The sequence below is a fragment of the Protopterus annectens genome, chromosome 16.part0 (assembly GCF_019279795.1).
Source record: "Protopterus annectens isolate FY-2018-M chromosome 16.part0, PAN1.0, whole genome shotgun sequence".
Classification (NCBI taxonomy): Eukaryota; Metazoa; Chordata; order Ceratodontiformes; family Protopteridae; genus Protopterus; species Protopterus annectens.
This window is the reverse complement of record NC_056750.1, coordinates 781,768,273-781,790,806: the sequence shown is the minus strand read 5'-3', so window position 1 is coordinate 781,790,806 and position 22,534 is coordinate 781,768,273. Positions and strand designations below refer to the sequence as shown.

Here is a 22,534-nt window from a genome sequence, read left to right as displayed (position 1 = left end):
CAGTTAAAGCAGAGTCTAGATGAGCCTTTCTGGTTTTGGAAGGTGGGAGGAAACCGCAGAAATTACATAACACTGCAGAGTGCCTAGAGGTCATGAGTGAACCCCACATCTTAGAGCTGTGAAGCAGCTGTCTTGCCACTAAGCCACTGTGCTTCACATTACTGCAGCATGTGAACAAGCATAAAAGTAACAGGATGATTATCATCTGTCACCCCTCCCCTTTTCATTTTAAAGAATGTCACAGTTGAGGGTTTGTGGCATGCAATATGGATTGGGCCATAGTTCTCTTTGCAGTATGTACACTTTTTCCACTTGCAGTTTATTTTTGGGAACTCTTACAAAATGGGTCAGCATGCAATGTGTTTAGGAGGATTTATGACTGAAAAGTTCTGTTGAACTACCGTTGTGCTTCTATACCTGCAATCTGCCATGGGTCTAAGAACTTTTTGCAGTAGAGGGTGGGTAGGCTCCATCCTTTCTGCTGCCATGTTGAAAGACTGGGTCAGATTAGAGATGAAAGGCAAATAAACACTCGTGAGAATTAACTTTTTTGTGATCTTCATTTTTTCAGGGGCAGCTGGACAGAACAAGCAACACACCATCACAAAGAATACAGCTAAACTGGATCGGGAGACAGAGGAGCTGCATCATGACAGAGTCACACTGGCAGTAGGCAAAGCTATTCAGCAAAGCAGGCAAGCCAAGGGACTTACTCAAAAAGATCTGGCTACGGTATGTATGTATGTATGTTTGCGTTATGGTTTGAGCTGAATAAAGAGGTTTTATTTTCAGGTTTCATGAAATGTATTTGGTTAAAAAAGAAATCCAACTTTTGTTGGAGTAGTGACCCTCGAAATAATATGGCTGATAACGGGCATCATGTTTAGACTGCCTGTTGCCTGGTATGTCAGTCTGAAAGTGGGACCCTGGCAGTGAACCCCAAGCATTATCCTTGTAGCACAGTGTCTTGTATGTATTGTTTCCATCCGTAGATTTTCACAAGTCACATACAACTCCTATGGCAACCTTGTGAACAGCTACTGCCATCCATGGAGTTTTCTAGGCAAGCAGGAGATTGAAGTAGATTTTCTTGTGTGTGTTCTGCATTACATGTGCAAACCAGCGTTGCACAGAAGACACCCACCATCAGCGTAATAAAAGCAAACTAAACTAAAAGTAAAACAAGAATTTTAATAGCAAAAAGGTGAGCGAAGACTACCACCAGAGAACCTTTTGACCTGTAAATGCTGTTCCAGTTGTTACTGAAAGCGGGTTATGGAGTTGTCGCTTTAAGCTAGTTTAGCAGGGACTTTAGAGTAGTACAGTTGCATGAAACCTCTCTTGCTACACATCAGGCAGGGAGAGTTGCAAGGAGTCGCTCATTTACGTAACAAGTCATTAGTAATTTGGGTCCTTTGTGTATGTGTGATTGCATCACTTAACTGTGGCCATCCAAAGTAACTCCTACCGCTTTATTACACTGCTTGTTGCTGTGGTGGTCGAAGTCTTCTTTTTTGGATTATTGGCACATCGTTGTCTGCCTAAGAGTTTCATACAGCTTAAGGGTACCTTCTACAAGCTCCAACTATTAGTAGCTCGAGATGAGTTCCATAAAAGTACAGTTAGAGCGTAAAATAATTCAGACCTATTTTGCTGTGGAAAAGGGCACTCTTGGGCAGATAAGCCTCTGCTACAGAAAACTGTCCACTTTTTTTTTTTATGAAGAGTACTTTATTTTTCTGTGAAAATGATTTGTGTTTTGGTTGGAAGCTGACTGTGTTGAGATTGTTCTTGCATTTCTGTACTGATGTCTTCTTTTTTCTAGGTCAATCTAAAAAGAATGCTTAAAGAAAGGCAATAGCCTGCAAGAGTTATTGAAGAGATGGCCATTGACAGGGGGGGGGGGGCATCTCTGTAAACCATCATCTGATAAAGATGATGATGATCCCTCTACCATGGGTGTTGGCGATGCTAAGAAGTAGACTTAATTTTACTATTAATTTGTGCTAATTTGTATATTTATTACTCCAGCAGTTTGTGTTCTACTGATAAATAACTGGGGTATTCTGGCTGGAGATCCGGTAGTGGATAAAGTGGTGGGTGGAGCACCCATTACATATAAAAAGTTACAGCATTAAACATTTTCTTGAAAGACCAGAGAGACGGAAGGAAGTGATTTTAAGAATAAAAAGAATCCATGCAGATTTGTAGCAAAAGTCTTTTTTTCTCTGTTTGAATACAGAAATAAGTTATTGTGCACCAAAATATTGTAACTGTAATACTTTTTATGTTGCCAAGTGTTTTGCATGTCAGGTGATTTGTGTGCAGGACTACAAGTAAATTGAGTTCAAGAATGTGAACACTGACATGCAGTAAAAAAGAATGATAAAAATGCTTTTTATGAATACTTCAAACTTTTTAAAAACTTGTACATTTTAATCTGATTGTCAGATATGAAGTTGTTCTATCTTGCCTTCACTCTCACTGATGGGTTCCGACTCTGCCAAATGCTAAAGTTTGAAGTCTTCAACCAGCTCGTGGCCTAATCCGTATCCCAGGATGCACTGGTGCTTCCCCAAGTCTCATTTGCCACTGCAACAGATCGGGTATTTCACCAGCTTTGGCCAGTGAATTTGAGTATTTTTCTCAAGTTTGATATTTTTTTCTAAATATTCATCCTTTATATAGTAGTTAGAGGTTAGTTTAACAGAGTTAGTTATTTTAGTGAATAGCATACATTTCTCTCTTCGTGGCTATTTTTTATTAAGCCTAGTTTAACTCCCTTTCCCATTTATTGTAAAAGTTGACAGTTATACCTTTCACTTTTAAACAAATATATCTGTGTGTAGTGTGTTTCTTAACCGTATATAAAGTAGATATAGTGTTGTGAGCCCGTTTTTTATTTAGGGCTATTTCTTCTTTAAAATACAGCCTATTTAAATTAGAAGGCGTTTAGGATTGTTTATAGTATAATTTTTGATCTGATGATGCAAATCTTTGTTCATTCATTACAAATAGGACCTCTGTTCCGTCCCCGGAACCAATACGGCCGTTTCAAAGTTCATGCCAGCCAAAAATTCTCAGCTAAGACCTACCCATAATGCCCCTCTCCTAGTTATTCCAGATCTCGTTTGCCGCATTCTTAGTCAGACGTGCTAGCCGTCTCTCAAAGTTAAGTAGAAAATTGCTATTTTTAAGACAGTTTTTCTTCAGAATTGTTTACTTTTTAGTCAAGTTAGCCTTTTCTCACGGCCACCTATAACCTAATTCTATTACCTACCCTTTTCCTTAGCAATTTAAATTTTACCATTTTTGGTACTGTCCCTCTTTTCTGCCTTTGACAGGCCCTTCCTTACTAACTGTGGTATTTTTTAAATACCATCTCTGGTATTCTCCCTTAGTTTGTGTTTTCTGTAGGATAGCCGCCTTGCCTTATGTCAGACAAAGCTAAGTTTGGGTTTAAACAGTGTAACAAGTGTGGACAGAAGATGCCTAACTCTGATACACATGCTCATGTCTACTGTTTGGGTGTGGATCATATTAGAGCGGACTGTGACATTTGTGCTAGTTTTAGTAATTGTACATTAGCAAACGTGAAAATAAACTTATCTTAAAAGGTTTACTCGATATCTTTTTTTCGGAGGCTCTGAGTCGGTGGTCTCTCCCCCTTCAAAGACCAAAAAACATAGTGACAAATGGAGTCACTCAGTTACTGCATCTCCGTTAGTTACGGAACCGAGTCGGCTCTGTGCTTCGCCAGCACCCATGGCGCAGACCTCTTCGGCACCAGGCTCTGTCTTCTCTTTCAATGTCGTCCATGATATTCACTCCTATTTCAGTTCCGACCTCTGCATCACTGATTTCGGTGCCATCCTTGGATCCGACATTGGTTCCAATGACTGTACCTGCTGCAGCACCATCCCCAGCCACAGTGCCGACAGTTTCTTCGGCTCCATCAGCTCCAAAACTCTAATACCTGTCAAGGACAAGATACTTCCACTCCAGTGCATACTGGCTTGGTTCCAACAGCAGTGTTTTCCCTGTCGGCACCGTCCACACTTGCTGCATCAGCTCCAGTGGAGCTGATGCTCTCCTGTAGCAGTGTTTGGACCGTCCGTACCTTGGTACCTAGCCCGGTGCCTATTTTCTCGCTGGTGCCATCTATGTCCACTGCTCCAGCTTCCAGTTTTCTCAGGGCTCCTCACGGTGAGGTGTAACCCCGGTTCTGGACTCCTATGCCTCCTCATGTGGGCCTGCTGTACAGGTAGTGGACTCGCAGTCAGCACCAGTGATAGTATCAAAAACCTCCCCTAGCATGCATATCCCCCAACCCTCTATTTTTGGACCCCGGGCGCGGGAGTCACAAGAACCCTCTTTGAAGAGAACCCCATCTCCAGAGTCCTCCTCAGAAGATCCCACTGGGGAGCCACCCCGGAAGAAATGGTGCAAGAGGAAGGACCTTGATTCACCGGAGGGCTCTATCTCCGAAGACACTGATGAGGGGGTAGGGTCCACAGTCTCCACCAGACATCTCATTTGGAGACGGTCTGAAAATCCTCAAGCAGAGGGGGAGACTGGAAGTCCTATAACCTTTCTTCTGAGGAATCTGTGTTCCTGCAGGCCTTCCGTGCCCAGCCATTTACTTCCTGGGTGACTCCACTGGCAGATGACCTTGTTAAACTCATTGTGCAGCGTGCTGGAAGGCACTGGACAATGTAGAACCTGTCCCTCGGAGGCCAGACAAAAATTTTTATCTACACCTGTAGACCAGCACCACTGGTCCTAGCAGCTGACAATTGATTTCTATGGTCGTGGTGGCGGCCACCAAGAGGGAACTGGCAGAAGATAGTTCCACCATCCATCCTCCAGAGTGTCACGGACCATGGACAGACTAGGGAAACTGACATATGCTTCAGCGACATTCGCTATTCGGTCACTGAACTATCTGGCACACTTTACTCTCCTCCAGAGAGACCTAATTTCCGAAATGTCTTCCTTTTTGGTGGGGTACTGCCTGATCAGGTGCGTGATACTGTCACCTCGCAGCTAGCTACCATTGAATCCATCTCGAACGCCTGTGTGTTTGATCTCACTGCACCGAGGGGGCAGCTGGAGCTGCCGCATCAGGCATAGTCATGAGACCGTGCTTGGATGCGGTTGCGTGACTTCGCAGACCCCTTTAAATCTTCCTTTGTCAATGCACCTGTCGACGAATCTGCACTTTTTGGACCCAAAGTGTGAGACACACAGGTAGTGAGAAGGACTGAAAGACTTTGTCTGCTGTGGGCATATGCCTTTCCAACCCTCAGAGGTCCTACTCCAGGAACCAGAAGGAAGGAAAAATGTGGTTCAAGAAATCCCAAGGACCTTTTTGGCAGAGGGGGCAACTCATATGGAAGATGTCCCTTTCGGGGTAGAGGGGGTCCACGTAACCAGGGCGCTAGAGATTCTTTCTTCGGCAGATCCTACCAGCGCTCCTGAGCAGTGGCCCGATTGCTCTCCTCTGGAAGCAGTTGGGGGTCATTTTTCTCTGTATCTACCAGCATGGCATGTTATTACTACCGATGTTTGGATGCAGAGAATATCAGAGGCTACCAAACAATTTGATTTAACTCCCAGACCCATCAAATGAATCCCCGATGTACCACCCAATCAGAGGGAATTAGCAGCCTTAGAAATAGAAAATCTGCTAAGGAAAAGTCATCCAACCAGTACTACCAGACCAGGTTTTAATCTAGGTTCTTTTTAGTGGCAAAAAAAACAGGGGACTGGAGACAAGTCCTGGATCTCAGCCTATTGAACACATTTATCAAATGTCAACAATTCGGATGATCATGATACAGTCCATTCTTCCCTTCCTAGGGAGGGATAACTGGATGTGCTCTATAGACCTCCAGGACACGTACCACCACATAAAGATGGATTACCACTCCCCAATCAGTACCAGTTCAAGGCACTGCCATTCTGTCTCTTGATAGCCCCTCGAGTGTTCACCAAATGTATGGCAGTTGTGGTAGCTCATCTTCGACTACAAGGATTCAGGTGTTTCCCTATCTACACGACTGGCTCCTTACCGCTCCAGCCAGGAATCTTCTTACACTCAAGGTCTCGCTCTTCACTTGGGGATTACAATCAACAAGGACAAATCTCCACGTTTCCAACAAAGACCCTGGAATTCATTGGAGCGGTCTTCAACACAAAATGTCAAGCTTCTCTCCCCCGTCACAGGCTTTCGAAAATAACACACCAAATCCAAGACCTACTTCCTCAGACCTATGTACCAGCATGTCTTGTACTGCAACTCTTCGGCTCCATCGTTTGTACCACTGGTGAGACTACAAACGAGAATCCTACAGTGGCTCCTTTCCGCACAATGGTCGTTGCTAATTTACCCACTCGACCACATGATATGTCTTTCAAACCACTGCAAGGAAGAAATGTTATGGTGGATGAACCCACAAACGAATCTTTGGTGTCGACTGTTCTGTCTTCCCCAGGCCACGGTGACCACAGACATTTCCCTGTTAAGGTGGGGGGAGCATTTCCAGGAAAAGACTGTCCAAGGTACCTGGTCCCCCATGGAGGCCAATTTGCGCATAAATGTCCTGGAAGTGAGGGCAGTTCTCTTAGCATTGCAGGCGTTCCATGCATCCCTACCCCCTGGGACCATTGCAATTCACTCGGACAAACATGTCAGTTGTCTGGTATATCAACAAGCAAGGCAGAACTGGGCGATAGCTACCAACAGCTTCCTTATAGCAACACACATTCCCGGGAGTTCCAACCTTATTGTAGACAATCTGAGCAGAAACATCCTGATGCCTTACGGATGGTCCCTCAACCTTGTAACAGTGGATCGGATCTTCCAACGTTGGGGCAAGCCTTGCTGCGGCCTGTTTGCTCCTCCCCCAAACTACAAATGCAGAAGCTACTTTGCCCTGATTTTCCCCCCTCAGGGGGTACCACTGAGGGATGCTCTAATGCACGAATGGCCACCTGGTCTTCTGTATGCCTTTCCCCCATTTCTCCTCATTCCAAAATTACTCCAGGAAGCTCAAAGGTTGAGAAGCGAAGTGATCCTCATTGCCCCTTACTGGCCCCATAAAGTCTGGTTTCCATTTCTATGGCCTCATCTGATTCACAGCCTGTGGATCCTGGATCATTCCCAAGACCTGTTATCTCATCCTCAGGGACTGATTCATCCGAACCCGCACAATCTCAAGCTCACAGCTTGGTTCCTTCACTTTCAGTGATTGCCAGGCTGCCTGACATCCCATCTCCTGTTCGTGAAATTCTTCTGGCTTCACACAAACCTCCCACTAAAAGTTCATTCTAGTAAATGGACTAGGTTCTCTATTTGGGCCAAAGATCAGAACTTAGACCCTTTCTCTATGCCTATTCAAAAGATCCTATAATACCGGACTACTCTTTTGCATGCAGGAGCCACTGCTTCAGTCACTGTACATTTAGCAGCTATTGACGTTTTTCATAATGGTCTTGATAATTCTTCAATTATGTCACACCACCTATGCAAGAACCTTTTTGAAAGGAGTATTACATGTTAAACCTTCGGTCAAGCCTCCCTTAGAACCCTGGGACTTGACTTTGGTACTTCAGTCTCTCAGGTTCTCCTTTCGAGCCTTTTGATTCATGTGATTTGAAATTTTTGTCATGGAAAACCTTACTCTTCCTGCTGAGGTAAGTGCTACTAGAAGTGTCTGAGCTGCAGGCTTTGAGCGTCGATTCCTTACTTGATCTTCCACACAGGGTGTCCCTTCGTACTGACCCTTCTTTCTTGCCCAAGGTAATTTCTGCCTTTCCATTAACCATCTGTTGACCTGCCGGTGTTTTTCCCTCAGCATTCTAAAAGAGGGGAGTACCTTTTGCACACCTTTGTGCATCGGCAGCCTCATTATTGTTTGGACAGGACTAAATCTTTCAGGAAAACAAATCAATTGTTTTGTGGTCTTTGCAGGACCCAGATTGGGTAAACCTGTTTCCAAAGTGATTTCATCCTCTTGGCTTAGAAACGTCATCTTTACCTTCCACAATAAAGGCTCATTCTACCAGATCTATGGCTACTTTTGTACCATTTCATTCCATGGTCTCTATGGATGATATCTGCGCAGCAGCCACTTGGGCAAGACCTCATACTTTTATATCTCATTACAAATTGGATTTGGCCTCTAGGGGATGAGCATTTTTTTTGGTTCTATAGTGCTTAGGAATATCCTTCCTTAGGACCACCCAGGACTCAAGTAGCTGGGGACTCTGTCCTATTTGTAATGAGTGAACAAAGATTTACAACATCAGATAAAGAAGTTAAGTCTTACCATAACGTTCCATCTGTGTTTGTAGATCTTTATTCATTCATTACTTCTCGCCCTCCTTCCCCTTGCCTGGATTCCTGATGGACTTTAGGAACTCCTGGTTAGGGTATTTACTCAGAGCCTCCTATTTTTTTCTCTATTGCATCTATTATCTAAGGGCGGGCAAACTCTATCTGGAGTAACTAGGAGAGGGGCATTATGGGTAGGTCTTAGCTGAGAGTTTTTGGCTGGCGCGAGCTTGGAAACAGCCGTATCAGTTCCAAGGACAGAACCGAGATCCTATTTATAATGAATGAACAAAGATCTACAACACCGATGGAATGGTAGGGTAAGACGTAACTTCTTTTCTTTGTAGGATTGTTAATGTCTCAGGAGAAGTCTGTCTGGTTTCAAAAAATGCCCTAAGTGTGGGCAAAAGATGTCCATCACTGATGGACACTTAGATTGTGCATATTGTTTGGGGGAGGTTCACCTTCAAGAAAATTGTTCCATATACCACTCGTTTAGTACTAGGGTGCTGCATGAGAGAAAAAGTAAACTGCTAGTGAGAGGACTGGTCAAGTCTTCTTTTCAGGCCTCATTAGATAAGGTCAAGACCCAAGACGAGCATTCTAAATCTTCCAAGCTGCCTCCTGCATCGGAGCATAAGACAAGCTCATCGACGCCAAAATATTCGGACAGACCATCTGCCTCAGTACCACAAGTTTGGAGCCGATGGCTATGCTTGTTGGTAGGAGCCGTTATCTCCTACTCTTAAGTCTCCTATTTTACAGTCAGTGGCTTCGTCTATGGCCTCTTCTGTCATCACGGCTCTCTGATAAGGATGTGGATCGGGTGGTGCAGAGGCTGCTGCAGACATCGGCACTTGCAAAAGTTTTGTCGGGGCCAACCCTTGGGGCCCGACTGAGACCCAGTCCATTACTTCTATACCTCTTCTGACCCGACTCAAGGTTTCGGAGCCAGTGTGTTCGGAGCTGATGATCGTAGATCCACCGGAGCCGACACCTGCTCCAGGCCTGTCTGTTCTGACTACTCTGATTTCCACTGTGCAGACCATGGAGTCTAGGACCCGACACTCACTGGTCTGGTCCGGGGAGGATAGTCAAACCAACCTCTCTGTTCCGACTTTACCTCTCGTGGCTTTGGCTCGGCTGAGCTCTGCTCCTACCTCTGGCTCAGATCCCTCCCCTTTGATAGCGGGGAGATCACCTGCTTCTTCGGATTCAGTAGTTTCCTCTCATCGGAGCCGGGGGGGTTTTGATGCCATGAGGAGTGTGTTGGTCTCCTCGGGCTCCCACATCATCTGAACTGGCACCCTCCTTCCCCAAAGCGCCAAGTGTCTACCTCTGCTTTATTGGTCCCTTGAAAATGTAGAGACCTAGAGCCTCAGGTCACCCCATTGGGTGAGCCCTGCTCTTCCGAGATCTCACCAGAAGCTCTGACTGAGGAGGTTCCAAGGAAGAGACTTTGCATGGGAAGCATCTGGATCCCCCACAGGATTCTGTCGCATCAGATACTGACTTAGATGAGTCAGAACAGTCCCCCTCTGATATCTCATTTTGAGATATCTTGGAAATTCTCAGGGGTGGCTGGAAGCCCATTAAACCCTACTGATGATGAGTCAGATGTTCTTCATCTCACATTGCTGCAGTCCTTACACTTGGGTATAGCGCTGTCCTCGGTCGGCCCGAATACCAAAGTATATGGCTGACGTCGGTCATGGCGCATTAATCTGACGCCAGGACGTCAGGGTATAAATGCGCATGACCGACGTCATATCCTCAGTCTTTTTTGCCGCGTGGTCCGATGCAGAAGCAAATTTGCGAGTGCAGGTTGGCGTCCTGAGATTTTCCGAAACCGGAGTTTCAGACCGAATCAAAGTTGGCTAAGTACCCGTTAGAATATTTTGTTTTTCTTGCCTCAGTATTTTACCGGATGTCAGAAAAAGTAAATAACTGTATTTCTTGTGGGAAACAGATACCACATAGGGATTACCATAACTTGTGTATACCTTGTTTAGGGCCTGAGCACGGCGTTGTTGGGTGTCCCTCTTGTGCTAGATTTAACAAACGTACTATAAAGGAGATTAGACTGTGCCAGGTTAGTCTTCAGGAAGCGGTGCAATTACAAAATGCCGTCGGATGTTCCGGCGCCGCTTCAAGAAGCAAGGACAAAGCACCTAGGCCTAGGTTAGAAGAACCGTCCGTCCCGGTCGTCGGTTCTTTAGAGGGCTCGGTTGAGCCAGAGGCCCAAACAGAAGTTTCCTTAGAGTCCCAGGGAGAGACTTTATTGTTACAGGATGTGTCTTCTCAGGAGGTAGGCCAGGCTGAAGGGGCTTCTCAGGTAACTGTCCTTCCCTCTCTGCCTAAGGTGGTTAGGCCTACCCCTACTGTTACCAAGGCTTCTTCCAGGAGCAGGCCAGGTTTAGCTGTAGCAGGTGTCTCTCCTAGTACTTCAGGCCCTGTGGCCAAGAGACATATGCTTAAGATGGCTGAAGATTTAATTACTATGATTAGGGGTTCTATGCCCCCTCCTGACAAAAGACCTAGGGTGGATCCTGAATTTGGGAATTTTGAGCAGGATTCTGATGTAGTCTTGACTGAAGATTTACAGGAGTTTTCTCATTATTCTGATTCTGATGTGGATGACACCACTCCTACTGCTTCTCCTCCTGAGGATTTTTCATTCTCAGAGACTCTCCATTCCATGAGGGAGCATTTTAAATGGGAAGGTCAGGATTTCTCTGATTCCAGGAAAAGACTTGGGGAATTTTTGTTTTTACCCCAGCATAGGCCTTTAGCTATACCTCCTGTTCTTTCTGTGGTGGAAGATGTTTTGCAGAGGCTTCTCTTAACCCTGATTCTTTACCTCCCGCTCCTGTTAAGCCGGACAGATACTATAGGGTGCCTGAAGCTCATAAGTATCTCTTTAAAAGCCCTAGGGCAGATCCAGAGACTGTTACTCAGGGACCTAAAGGGGTTAAGGCTTCTGTTGTTAAAAATCCGATTCCTCCGGATAAAGAGGCAAGGGCTTTAGACAGATGGGGTAAGAAAGTTTATACTTCTTCAACTTTAGCCATGAGGGCTTTGAATTGTCAATTCCACATGCTGAGATATCAGATCTATCTTCTTTCACAGTTAGTCTAAGGTAGATGCTCTGGCAGAAGGTATTGATTGTAAGGAGTTACAAGATCTGGTGCATGTGTCTGAACAGGTGGGTAAGCATTCCTTACAATGTGGTTTTGATGCTGTACAGGCCTCTTCCAGGGTGGCTGCCACTGGTACTGTCCCTCAGGCACGCCTGGCTAAGGGATCAGAATTTAGCTGAGCATGTTAAGTCAAGGATCTTGGATGCCCTTTGCAATCTGATGTGTTGTTTGGTTCGCCTGTTGAAGCAGTTTTAAAGAAAATGGAAGACAAAGCTAAATCTATGCACACTGTTAAAGATTTTTTACAGGTTCAACCTCCAAAGTTTAGTAGAAATTGGCCAAGCAAAGGGTGGACATATCCTTCTTATGATTCCCAGTCTAGGGGTAGGTCTAGGCGTGGTAGGGGCAGAGCTCAGGGCTCTTTTAGATCCAGGACAGGGGGCTCACCTGCACAGTCTTCAGGTGAGGGCAGGGGTCAGCCCTTTCAGACAGACCCAATGACCTACCTTTTCAACTGCCAGAACCTTCCCGTCTGGCAGCACCTTTGGGAGGAAGACTGACACTTTTCAAGGAGAACTGGAGTTTAATTACCCAAGACAGATGGGTATTGGATATCATTCACCACGGTTACAGATTTTATTTCCATACCTTGCCACCTTTCAAGGGCATGCCAGACATTCCTCCTCAGCACAGATTAGAAGCTTACAGACAAATTCCCCTATTACTACAGATAGGGGCCATACAACCGGTGCCTATGGCAGAAAGGGGCCTAGGATTTTATTCTCGCCTATTCCTAGTACCAAAAAAGGGGAACACGTGGAGACCAATTCTGGATTTGTCTATCCTCAACACCTTTCTGGACATTCCCAAGTTCAAGATGCTGACATTGCAACAGCTTTTACCTCTCCTGGGCAAAGATCACTGGATGGTAACTTTGGATCTCAAAGAGGCTTACCTTCATGTTCCTATCACTCTAAGCTGCAGGAAGTATCTGCGTTTTCGAGCTGGATATTCACACTATCAATTCTCTGCATTGCCCTTTGGCTTATCTACTGCACCCAGAGTATTCACAAAGGTTCTGGCTCCAGTGATAGCTTTCTTCAGATTGAGAGGAATACAGATCTATCCTTATTTGGACGATTGCCTGATTCTGGCTCAAGGCAAGGACGAGCTTCTACAGCATTTAAAATATGTGATAGCAGTGCTAAGATGCCTGGGGTATTCTGTGAACGAAACAAAGTCCAGTCTAGTACCCTCTCAAGACATGTGCTTTCTGGGTGTGAGACTGAATACAGCAACCCAGATGGCCTTTTTGACCCCGGACAAACAAAAGAATCTTTCCCTTTACTTCCAACAACTATCACACCAGTCCGGGCTGACTGCAAGGACAGTCCTTCAAGCCTTAGGGTTCATGGCATCTTGTATTCTGGTGCTTCCCAATGCCAAACTGCATATGAGGAAGCTACAATGGTATCTCAAGAATCTATGGACACAGCACTGCCAGGATCTGGACACACTCATTCCAATAATACCTTGCATCCAAAAGGAATTCTTGTGGTGGGCTCAGCAATGTCACCTAAACAAGGGACTTTCTGTGACCCGGCCAGAGGCGAGTCAGATTCTAACAACAGATGCCTCGGACAAAGCTTGGGGAGCTCATCTCAATGGAAAGTGGATACAGGACAAGTGGCCTGCCAGACTACAGCATCTACATATCAACCTGAAGGAGATGTTGGCAGTCCAGTTTGCATTAACAGCTTTCAAGGAATTACTTCTTCCAGGGCAGGTGTTGATTCTAACAGACAACACAACCGTCATGTGGTACATCAACAAGCAAGGGGGTACACATTCTTACCCTCTATGCAGACAAGCAATGATTTTGTGGGACACTGCTCTCAGTTTACAACTAAATCTTCAGGCAAGGTTTCTGCCGGGAGTACAGAACTCCTTAGCAGATGTGTTAAGCAGACAAATCATGGATCCCCACGAGTGAAAATTGGATCCTCATGTATTTCAGCAATTAACAGTGTCATGGGGAATGCCAGACATAGATCTGTTCGCTTCTCCTCTAAACCACCAGCTGCCAAAGTTTTGCACAAAAAGGATACACCAGGCAGCTTGGAAAGTGGATGCTCTTTCTTTCAGTTGGAAAAATCTTCATGTATATGCCTTTCCACCTCTACCTCTACTTCTAAAGGTACTGCTAAAGGTAAGACAGGACAAACCAAGAATGATCCTGATAGCTCCAGATTGGCCCCGACAGCACTGGTACCCATTACTGAGAAATCTGATAAGGAAACCACCTTGGCCCTTACCTTTGATTCCACACCTGTTGTCCCAAAAGGACGGTCATCTACTCAATGTCAAGCTTCACTCTCTTCATCTCACAGCATGGCATATTCTGTTTTAGCTCATAGCAGGGCTCAACTTCCTCAACAAGTTTTGAATGTGATTATGGAAGCTAGGAGACCTAGTACAAGGAAAGTGTATGCAGACAAGTGGAAGAGATTTTTGTTTTGGAGTGCAGCAAAGGATTTGGATGTTTCTGAGCCTAATTTGAGTGTGGCTCTTCAATATCTTACTGAGTTATTGGACAAGGGTTTGTCCTTCTCTTCCATTAAGATTCATGCTGCAGCAATTTCAGCTCACTATGACTGTGATCCACCTTTGTTTTCTCATTCTTTGTTCAAGCAATTCCTCAGAAAGGCAAAGAACATAAGACCTCCACGAAGAGCTCCTACTCCTGCTTGGGACCTCAATTATGTGTTGGAAAAGCTCACTCTGCCACCTTTTGAGCCTGCAGCTACGGCTGAGTTAAAATATTTGTCATGGAAGACTGCTTTTTTGTTGGCCATTACCTCTGCAAGAAGGGTTTCTGAATTGCAGGCCCTTATGGCGGTTGAGCCTTTCTTGATTTTCCATAAGGATAGGGTATCTTTACGTACTAACCCTTCCTTTATGCCTAAGGTGGTTTCAAGTGTGTCTTTAAACCAAACTATTCATTTACCTACCTTTTATGCAGACCCCCAAAACAAGGGGGAAAAGATTTTGCATACTTTGGATGTACACAGGCAGTTACGCTACTACTTAGATAGGACTAAGAGTTTCAGGCAGTCTCAGCAGTTGTTTGTTTCTTTTGCTTTGGGTTCTCAGGGCAAGCCTGTGTCAAAACAAGCTATTTCTAAATGGATTGGGTTTTGCATTGCCTTTTGTTATTCCCATCATGGCAAGGAGATTCCAACAGGGATTAGACCTCATTCCACTAGGGCTACTGCCACTTCTACAGCTTTTCTAAGGGGAGTGGCAACTAAGGACATTTTGGAGGCAGCTACTTGGAGTTCAGTACATACTTTCTCTAAGCACTACCACCTTCCTCTCTACTCTAAATCTAGGGCTGGTTTTGCCACTGCTATTTTACAGGGCATTTTGACAGCTCCTGCTTCTCTTTGATTTGCCATCCTCCCTTACCTCTGCTTTGGGAATCTACCCAAGTGTAAGGACTGCAGCAATGTGAGATGAAGAACATAGTACAGTTTTGTACCTACCATAAATGTAGATGTTCGAAGATCCACATTGCTGCAGTCCAATTTACCCTCCCTCCTTCCCCTCTGTTTGGGGGTGGTTGTGTGGTTAGGTTAGTACTTTATTATATAAATGGTTAGAAGTTGTACATAGTTTGGGTGTAGGGGTGTTTAGTGTTTGGTGGTTTTTTGATTTTACCCTGTTTAGGGTCTTCTGACATCTGGGGCAAGAAAAGACTGAGGATATGACGTCGGTCATGCGCATTTATACCCTGACGTCCTGGCGTCAGATTAATGCGCCATGACCGACGTCAGCCATATACTTTGGTATTCGGGCCGACCGAGGACAGCGCTATACCCAAGTGTAAGGACTGCAGCAATGTGGATCTTCAAACATCTACATTTATGGTAGGTACAAAACTGTACTTTCTTCTGACGGCTTTAGGGTCTCAACCCTTCACCTCTTGGGTGTCTCCTCCTTTTAATGAGCTGATGGAACTCCTCTCTCAAGGCATGGGAGTCCCCGGATACCATGGAACCTGTCACTTGGAGGCCTAACAAATTTATGACCCCCCCCCCCCCCCCAGGACAAGGCTTTCTTAACCTAAGGAGTACCCGTCGATGTTGTGGTGGTGGCGGCGCCAGTCACCAAAAAGGAGTTGTCAGAGACTTCTACACCTGTTCATCCTGCTAACAGGGATTCTAGGATTATGGACAGATATGGTAAGCACATGATCTGAAGTAGTTAACTTCATTTGTCCATCAACCTATGGGTTATCGGATCCGTATCTGATCCGAGCCTGCAGCTTCCAACAGCTAAGATCCGAGCTCCAAGCTCCTCCCATTACCCATAATCCCCTGCTATCCCTTCCTGACCGCGGTTCTCTCAGCAGCTTGAACGAGCTTCCAGGCATAGTGGTTGTCGAATTTGTGAGAGAATCTTTTTCTTAGTTTTAAACAGATTTTTGTGTGTGTGTGATTTAGCATAGTTCCCCAGTAGCATTAACGTTTTCTCTCCCTGGTGTTTAGTTATCTTTTTAGTGTTATTCCCTCCCCCTCGTGTGCACGTTAGGGTGTGTGGTTTTGTGGCCTAGCGGCTGTGTTTTTTTTTTTTGTTTTTTTTTTTTTTTTTTTGTAGGTATGGCGGAGGCACCCAAAACATTCTTTTCAAAGTGTACTGAGTGTGGCCATAAGCTGTCCCCAGCGGATGGCCGCACTTTGTGCGTTTTATGCCTTGGGGTTGAACATCTTACCACCGGCTGCACTATTTGCGCAGCGTTCAACCCCAGGGCCCTCAAGGACCGGAGGTTGAAGCTGATTCTGGCGGGACTTATGCCCCCGGACCCGGCTTTGTCCTCCGGTCCCTCCGTGGCACAGGTCAAGGCTGCGGCAGCGCCACCTGCTATTCCCTTTCCCCTGGCCGGGACTGAACCTCCCACCTTGGGCCAGGAGTAGAGGGAAGCTAGAAAGGAGAAACACCGGGAAAAGCACCACAAGCGGCGCCAGCCAAACGGGTTTCTCCTCCCAGAGCCTCAGAGTCTTCTTCCCGGCTCCATTCACCCCACTTTTCGCCAGGGCTGGAGAAGGAGACCCCGGTCGCCTTCGAGGTCGAGGCGGCACTCCCGGCCCGCCTCGGTGGCCTCATCAAGGTCTACCCGGAGTTTGTCCAATGCAGATTTGGACGGGATGATGCGTAGGTTCCTCCAGACCCAGCTGCAGATGGGAGTGCTCCTGCCCCCCCCCCCAGGGGGAGAGCTCGACCCCCTTTTTCGCCCCGATTGCTCCTTTGACCCACTACTGGGGTTTTGAGCCTTCGGAGCAGGGTAGCGTCAGAGCCGGGGGACTGTCTGTGCCGATAGTATCGGGTACTTCGGCACTGTTGGCACCTTCGAGTCTATCTGGTCCCTTTTCTTCGGATCCGAGCTATCGGAGCCAAGAGCTGAGCTTCGGATCCGGAGGTGTCAGTATGGCTTTGGCTCTGTCTCGGTCGGAGCATACTGGCCCTTCGGATCCGACAGTGTCGGCGTTTGATCCGAGGGAGGGTCTGCTCTTGGATCCTAGGGAGAGCAGCTCTCCTTCGGCATTCGATGTCAAGGAGAGGGTTTTGTCGAGGGATTCCAGGCCCCTGGCTTCAGCTACGGCTCCACCCTGCACTCCCTCTCAAACGGGTCCGCCTTCCATCACCCAGCCCCAGGGACAGCCTGCACAGACGTCCCAGATAGTTCCCTTGCTGGAACAGGATGTGGTTGGTGAGGCCTCTTCGGACAGCCCCCCCAAGGAGGTCCCTCACAAACGCAAGTGCAAGAGGAGGCACTTGGACTCCCCTGAGTCCTTGACAGAGGACACAGACTTGGAGGAAGGGGAAGGTTCCCCAAGGTCACCCCCCGAAGACGTCTCCTTCGGAGACATCTATGAGATGCTTCGGATCAGAGGGGGGGTGGTCTGCCCCCAAACCTTCCTCTGACGAGTCTGTTTCTGGAGGCATTTAAAGCAGGCCCGTCTACCTCTTGGGTGTCCCCTCCCGCCGATCCCCTGGTAAACCTGATTACTACCAGGGCATGGAAGGAACCAGGCACTGTGGAGCCCATTCCAAAGAGGCCGGACAAAATTCTCAGCCCCCCTTCGGACAAGTCATGTTGGAGCCCCGGTAGATGCCATGTTGGTGGTGGCCGCCACCAAAAGGGAACTGGTCCAGGAGAGTTCCTCGGTCCATCCTCCAGACAAGGAGTCTCGGACGATGGACCATCTGGTGAAGCGGGTGTTCGCTTCAGCCACCTTTTCTGTGAGGTCGCTGAATTATATGGCACACGTGATGCGGCTCCAGCGGGATCTTATCAAAGAACACGCTGGGTCGCCCCCAGAGTCCATGTCGGCAGAGGACAAGAAAGTGTACTCTACCCAAATGGCCACTCTCAAATTTATCTCCAATAAATCTATGCGGTTACTATCCCATGCCACGGAAGGAGCCACTAGAGCTAGCAGAGTGGGCGTCGTCCTACGGCAACGGGCGTGGCTCCGTCATTGTGGTTTCACGGAACCCTTTATGGCATCGTTCGTAAATGCCCCGTTTGATGGTTCTGCCCTTTTTGGCAAGACTACGTTACACACTGCTCCAGAGCGAGAAAGACGGGAGGACGTCTGCCGTCGGAGTCCGCTTCTCTGCTCCCCAGAGGTCCTTCTCCAGGAACCAAAAGGGACTGAAGAAGATGTGGTTCCAGAAGTCTCAACAGTCCCGTTTCGCTCCAGACCCCTCGTCCTTCAGAGACCGAGGAGGACAGGGTGGATGCCACCCTAGAGGCAGAGGGGGCCTGAAGAACTTTGGGTCCAGAGAACCTTTGTCTGATCGGCCCACGCAGCAACCCTGAAGGGTTACCCGACTGCTCCACTCTGGAGGCAGTCGGGGGGGGGGGGGCATTTCTCGAGGCACCTGGCAGCTTGGGAGTCCATTACAACGGAACACTGGGTGCTTCAGATCATATCCAGAGGCTACAAGATCCCCTTTCTCAATCCCCCTCTCGGTTCCCGAAGCCTCCCCGATGTCCCACTCAATCAAAGGGAGGCTGCAGCCGAGGAAATACTCTGGCTGCTAGAAAAAAGAGCAACCCAGCACGTCCCCCCCCCCTAGACCAGTCCATATCAGGCTTTTACTCCAGGTTCTTCTTGGTGCCAAAAAAGACAGGGGACCCAAGACCAATCCTCGACCTGTCCTTCCTAAACCTGTCAGTAGCCAAAGAAAAGTTCCGGATGGTCACCCTTCAATCCATTCTTCCCCTTCTACAGGAAAACGACTGGATGTGCTCCATAGACCTCAAGGATGCGTACTACCTCAATTTGATGGACAGACGATCCAGGAGGTTTCTCCGCTTCTGGCTGGGAGGCAGCCATTACCAATTCAGGGTCCTTCCCTTTGGTCTCACCACAGCCCCCAGGGTGTTCACCAAAGTGTTAACTGTTGTAGCGGCCCACCTGAGATTCCAGGGAATTCAAGTCTTTCCATACCTGGACGACTGGCTCCTGACTGCCCCCACCAGGCATCTACTATGCACTGCCAGGGATTACTTTCTCCATCTAGCTCCCCGGCTGGGGATCACGACCAGCATCAGGAAATCTTCCCTTCTTCCAACTCAAATCCTAGATTTCATCGGAGCCAGATTGAACACAAACCAGCTTCTAGCCTTCTTGACTCCGGACCGGCTACGAACTCTGAAACTCCATGTACTGGCCCTTCTACAATCCCCAGCTCCCCCTGCGGAATTGGTCCTGAGGGCTGTAGGCTCGATGGCGGCATCCATCAACTACTACCCATGGCGCACTTAAACATGAGAGTTCGTCAATGGACTTTGCAAGTCCAGTGGTCCTTCCTGCGACATCCCCTGAGCTTCCCCGTTCCTCTCAGCAGGGTGTGCAGGAAAACCCTCTTATGGTGGCTCCAGTCCCCGGACCTCTAGAAGGGGCGCCCCTTCTCTGTGTCCCCTCCTCTGACCACTAACACCTCTCACTTCGGGTGGGGGGGGGCACTGCTTGGGCAGGACCATCCAAGGCACGTGGAACCATTCGGAGACCTCATTGCATATCAATGCCCTAGAGATGAGAGCGGTGCTTTTGGCGTTGCAAGCACTTCAGAGCCTTCTTCCCTTGGGGACAATTGCGATCCAGACAGACAACATGTCTGTCTGGTATATCAACAAACAAGGGGGAACCAGGTCCTATCCACTTTGTCGGGAGGCCATGAGAGTGTTGGAATGGGCGATGTCCACCAACCGCTTTCTCATACCGACGCACATTCCGCGACGGTCCAACATCTTGGCAGACTGAGTTGAACCATCCTCTCACCATACGAGTGGTCTCTGAACCCCAGAGTAGCGAAGCAAATCTTCTCCCAATGGGGTCAACCTCATTGCGATCTTTTCTCCTCTCCTTCGAACGCAAAGTGCAGCGACTACTTCGCTCTAATTTCCCCACCCAGAGAATCCCCCAGAGATGCTCTGGTGCATGTTTGGCCACCCGGTATACTTTATGCTTACCCTCCTCTGCCCCTGATGCTAAAGTTTTTACAGAAAGCCAGACTGTTGGGGAGCAGAATAATCCTCATTGCCCCATTCTGGCCTCGTCAAGCCAGATCTGTGATGAGATCTAGAATCCATGGGGGATTCACTAGATGAGACCACAGATTTGGGAACCAGATCTCCCACCCATCAGGCCTGTCAACCCCGAATCTGGACAACCTCAAGCTCACAGCTTGATTGATCCAGTGATAGCTAAAACTCCCGGTATCTCGTCCCCTGTCAAGGCTATTCTAGTAGCCGCTCACAAGCCATCTACTAGAAGAATTTATAATAGCAAATGGAAGCGTTTTTCTATTTGGACGGAGCATCAGAACTTGGATCCCTTTACAGCTCCGTTGTCAGCAGTACTAGATTTTCTGTCGAGATTATTCGACCAAGGTGCTAGCTCTTCTACGGTCAAAGTCCAGTTGGCTGCAATCTCTCATTATCATGTTGGCAGTGATCTCTGCCCTTTGACTTCGTCCAAATTATGTAAGACCTTCCTAAAAGGCACTTTCCTACTAAGACCTCCAGTTAAAGATGCAGTCCCTCTTTGTGATTTAACTCTTGTACTTCAGTCTCCAACAGCTCCTCCCTTTGAGCCTGCAACTTCGGTGGATCTGAAATACTTATCTTGGAAGACAGTTTTTCTTGTTGCCATAACTTCAGCCAGAAGGGTCTCGGAGCTTCAAGCCCTTTGCGCCAAGCCACCGTATTTGATTTTTCACAAAGATAGTCTCACTCAGGACCAACCCCTCTTTTCTGCCTAAAATTGCTTTGGAGTCTAATATCAACCAATCTATTAATTTACCAGTCTTCTTTCAAAAATATCAGAACAAAGGTGGATACAAGTTGCACTCTAGATGTACATAGGCAACTAAGATTCTATTTGCACAGGACAGCTGATCACAGGAAATCAGACCAGCTTTTTGTATCGTTTGCTAAATCCTGTTTGGGAAAACCTGTATCAAAAGTCACATTGTCCAGATGGATTTCCCAATGTTTTCTTTTGACATATGAGAGTTCTGGCCGGCCTGCACCTCAAGGAGTCCATGCCCATTCTACTCGGTCGATTTCTACCTCTGCTGCTTTTCGATCTAGGGTGTCGTTGGATGACATTTGTTCGGCAGCCACTTGGGCTTCATCTCATGTATTTATAAATCATTACAAGTTGGATATTGTTTCCGGAGGGAGAGCATCCTTTGGTTCTGCAGTGCTCCGGAACATCCTTCCATGAAGTCCTCCCAAGAATCTGGTAGCTGGGGACTTTGTCCCATAGGTTGATGGACAAATGAAGTTAACTACCTCAGATTAAGAAGTTGTGTACTCACCATAACGTTCCATCTCAGTAGATAACCTTCATTTGTCAGCAACCGTCCCCTTAACCTATATGGATGTTCAAAGGACTCCTGCTTTCATGGCAGATTGTCTCTAGGTTAGAGTATGGAGGTGGTTCTTGGTATCGTATGGTTTATGGATAAGCAAAGTCGATCTGAGGTCAGGAAGGGATAGCAGGGGATTATGGGTAAGGGGAGGAGCTTGGAGCTCGTATCTTAGCTGTTGGAAGCTGCCGGCTCGGATCCGATATGGATCCGATAACCCATAGGTTGCTGACAATTCATCTACTCGGATGGAAAGTTATGGTGAGTACATAAGTTCTTATTTAGTTCAGCGGTTTTTGCTCTTCGATTCCTGAACTATCTCATGCATTTTACTGGACTGCACAGAGGTCTCCTTAAAGAGCTGGGAGATGCTCTACAGGATGCAGTAGCTGCAGGAGTTTCAGATGAAGTAACTTCCAAGCTGGCTACCCTAAATTCCCTTGTAAACGCTTCCATGCATCTGATTTCGTACGTAGCTTATGGAATGAGCAGGGCAGCAGGTACAGGAATTGCTCTTAGGAGACATTCCTGGATGCACTTATGTTCCTTTGCAGAGCCCTTTAAGGCATCCTTTGTGAATCCCCCCTCCCCCTTTCGATGGCTCTTCTCTGTTTTGACCGAGAGTGAAGGAAACTCTTAACAGGAGTGAGTAGGATGGGAAGACTGTCTGCTGTTGGAGTCAGTTTTTCCACCCCTACCAGACCCGTACCCCAAAGGTCAGAAGGGGGGGCAGATGTGGTTCCGTAAAACTCAAGGAGCTTTCCAGGACACTCGTGGTGAACGCCCCCTCTAGAGGAAGAGGAGGGAGTAATAATGGAAGACTCCACCCATGCGGCAGAGGGGGTTTGCAGAGTCAGGGCAACAGAGATCAGTTCTTTGGAAAGCCCTATTGGCGTTCCTGAAAGGCCTGCCTGTCCATCTCTGGAGGCAGTCGGGAGACGCTTATTTCTGTACCCAGATGCCTTGGAAAATGTAACAAAAGATCACTGGGTACAAAGCATAATATCCAGAGGATACTCCATTCCCTTTGACACCCCACCACCCCTTGTAAGAAAAATCCTAGGCGTCCCACCCAATCACAGGGAACAGGCAACCGTAGCGATTCAAA

The 22,534-nt window shown here is 47.2% G+C and overlaps 1 protein-coding gene across 1 annotated transcript in view; it reads left to right on the top strand.

Moving 5' to 3' along the window:
- The window catches only part of EDF1 (endothelial differentiation related factor 1), a 763,231-nt gene that overhangs the window by 267,093 nt on the left and 473,604 nt on the right, over positions 1 to 22,534 (top strand). Inside the window, exon 3 of the mRNA XM_044058360.1 lies at positions 572 to 732. Within this exon, the coding sequence (XP_043914295.1) occupies positions 572 to 732 (161 nt within the window). The remainder of the gene's footprint in view (positions 1 to 571; positions 733 to 22,534) is intronic.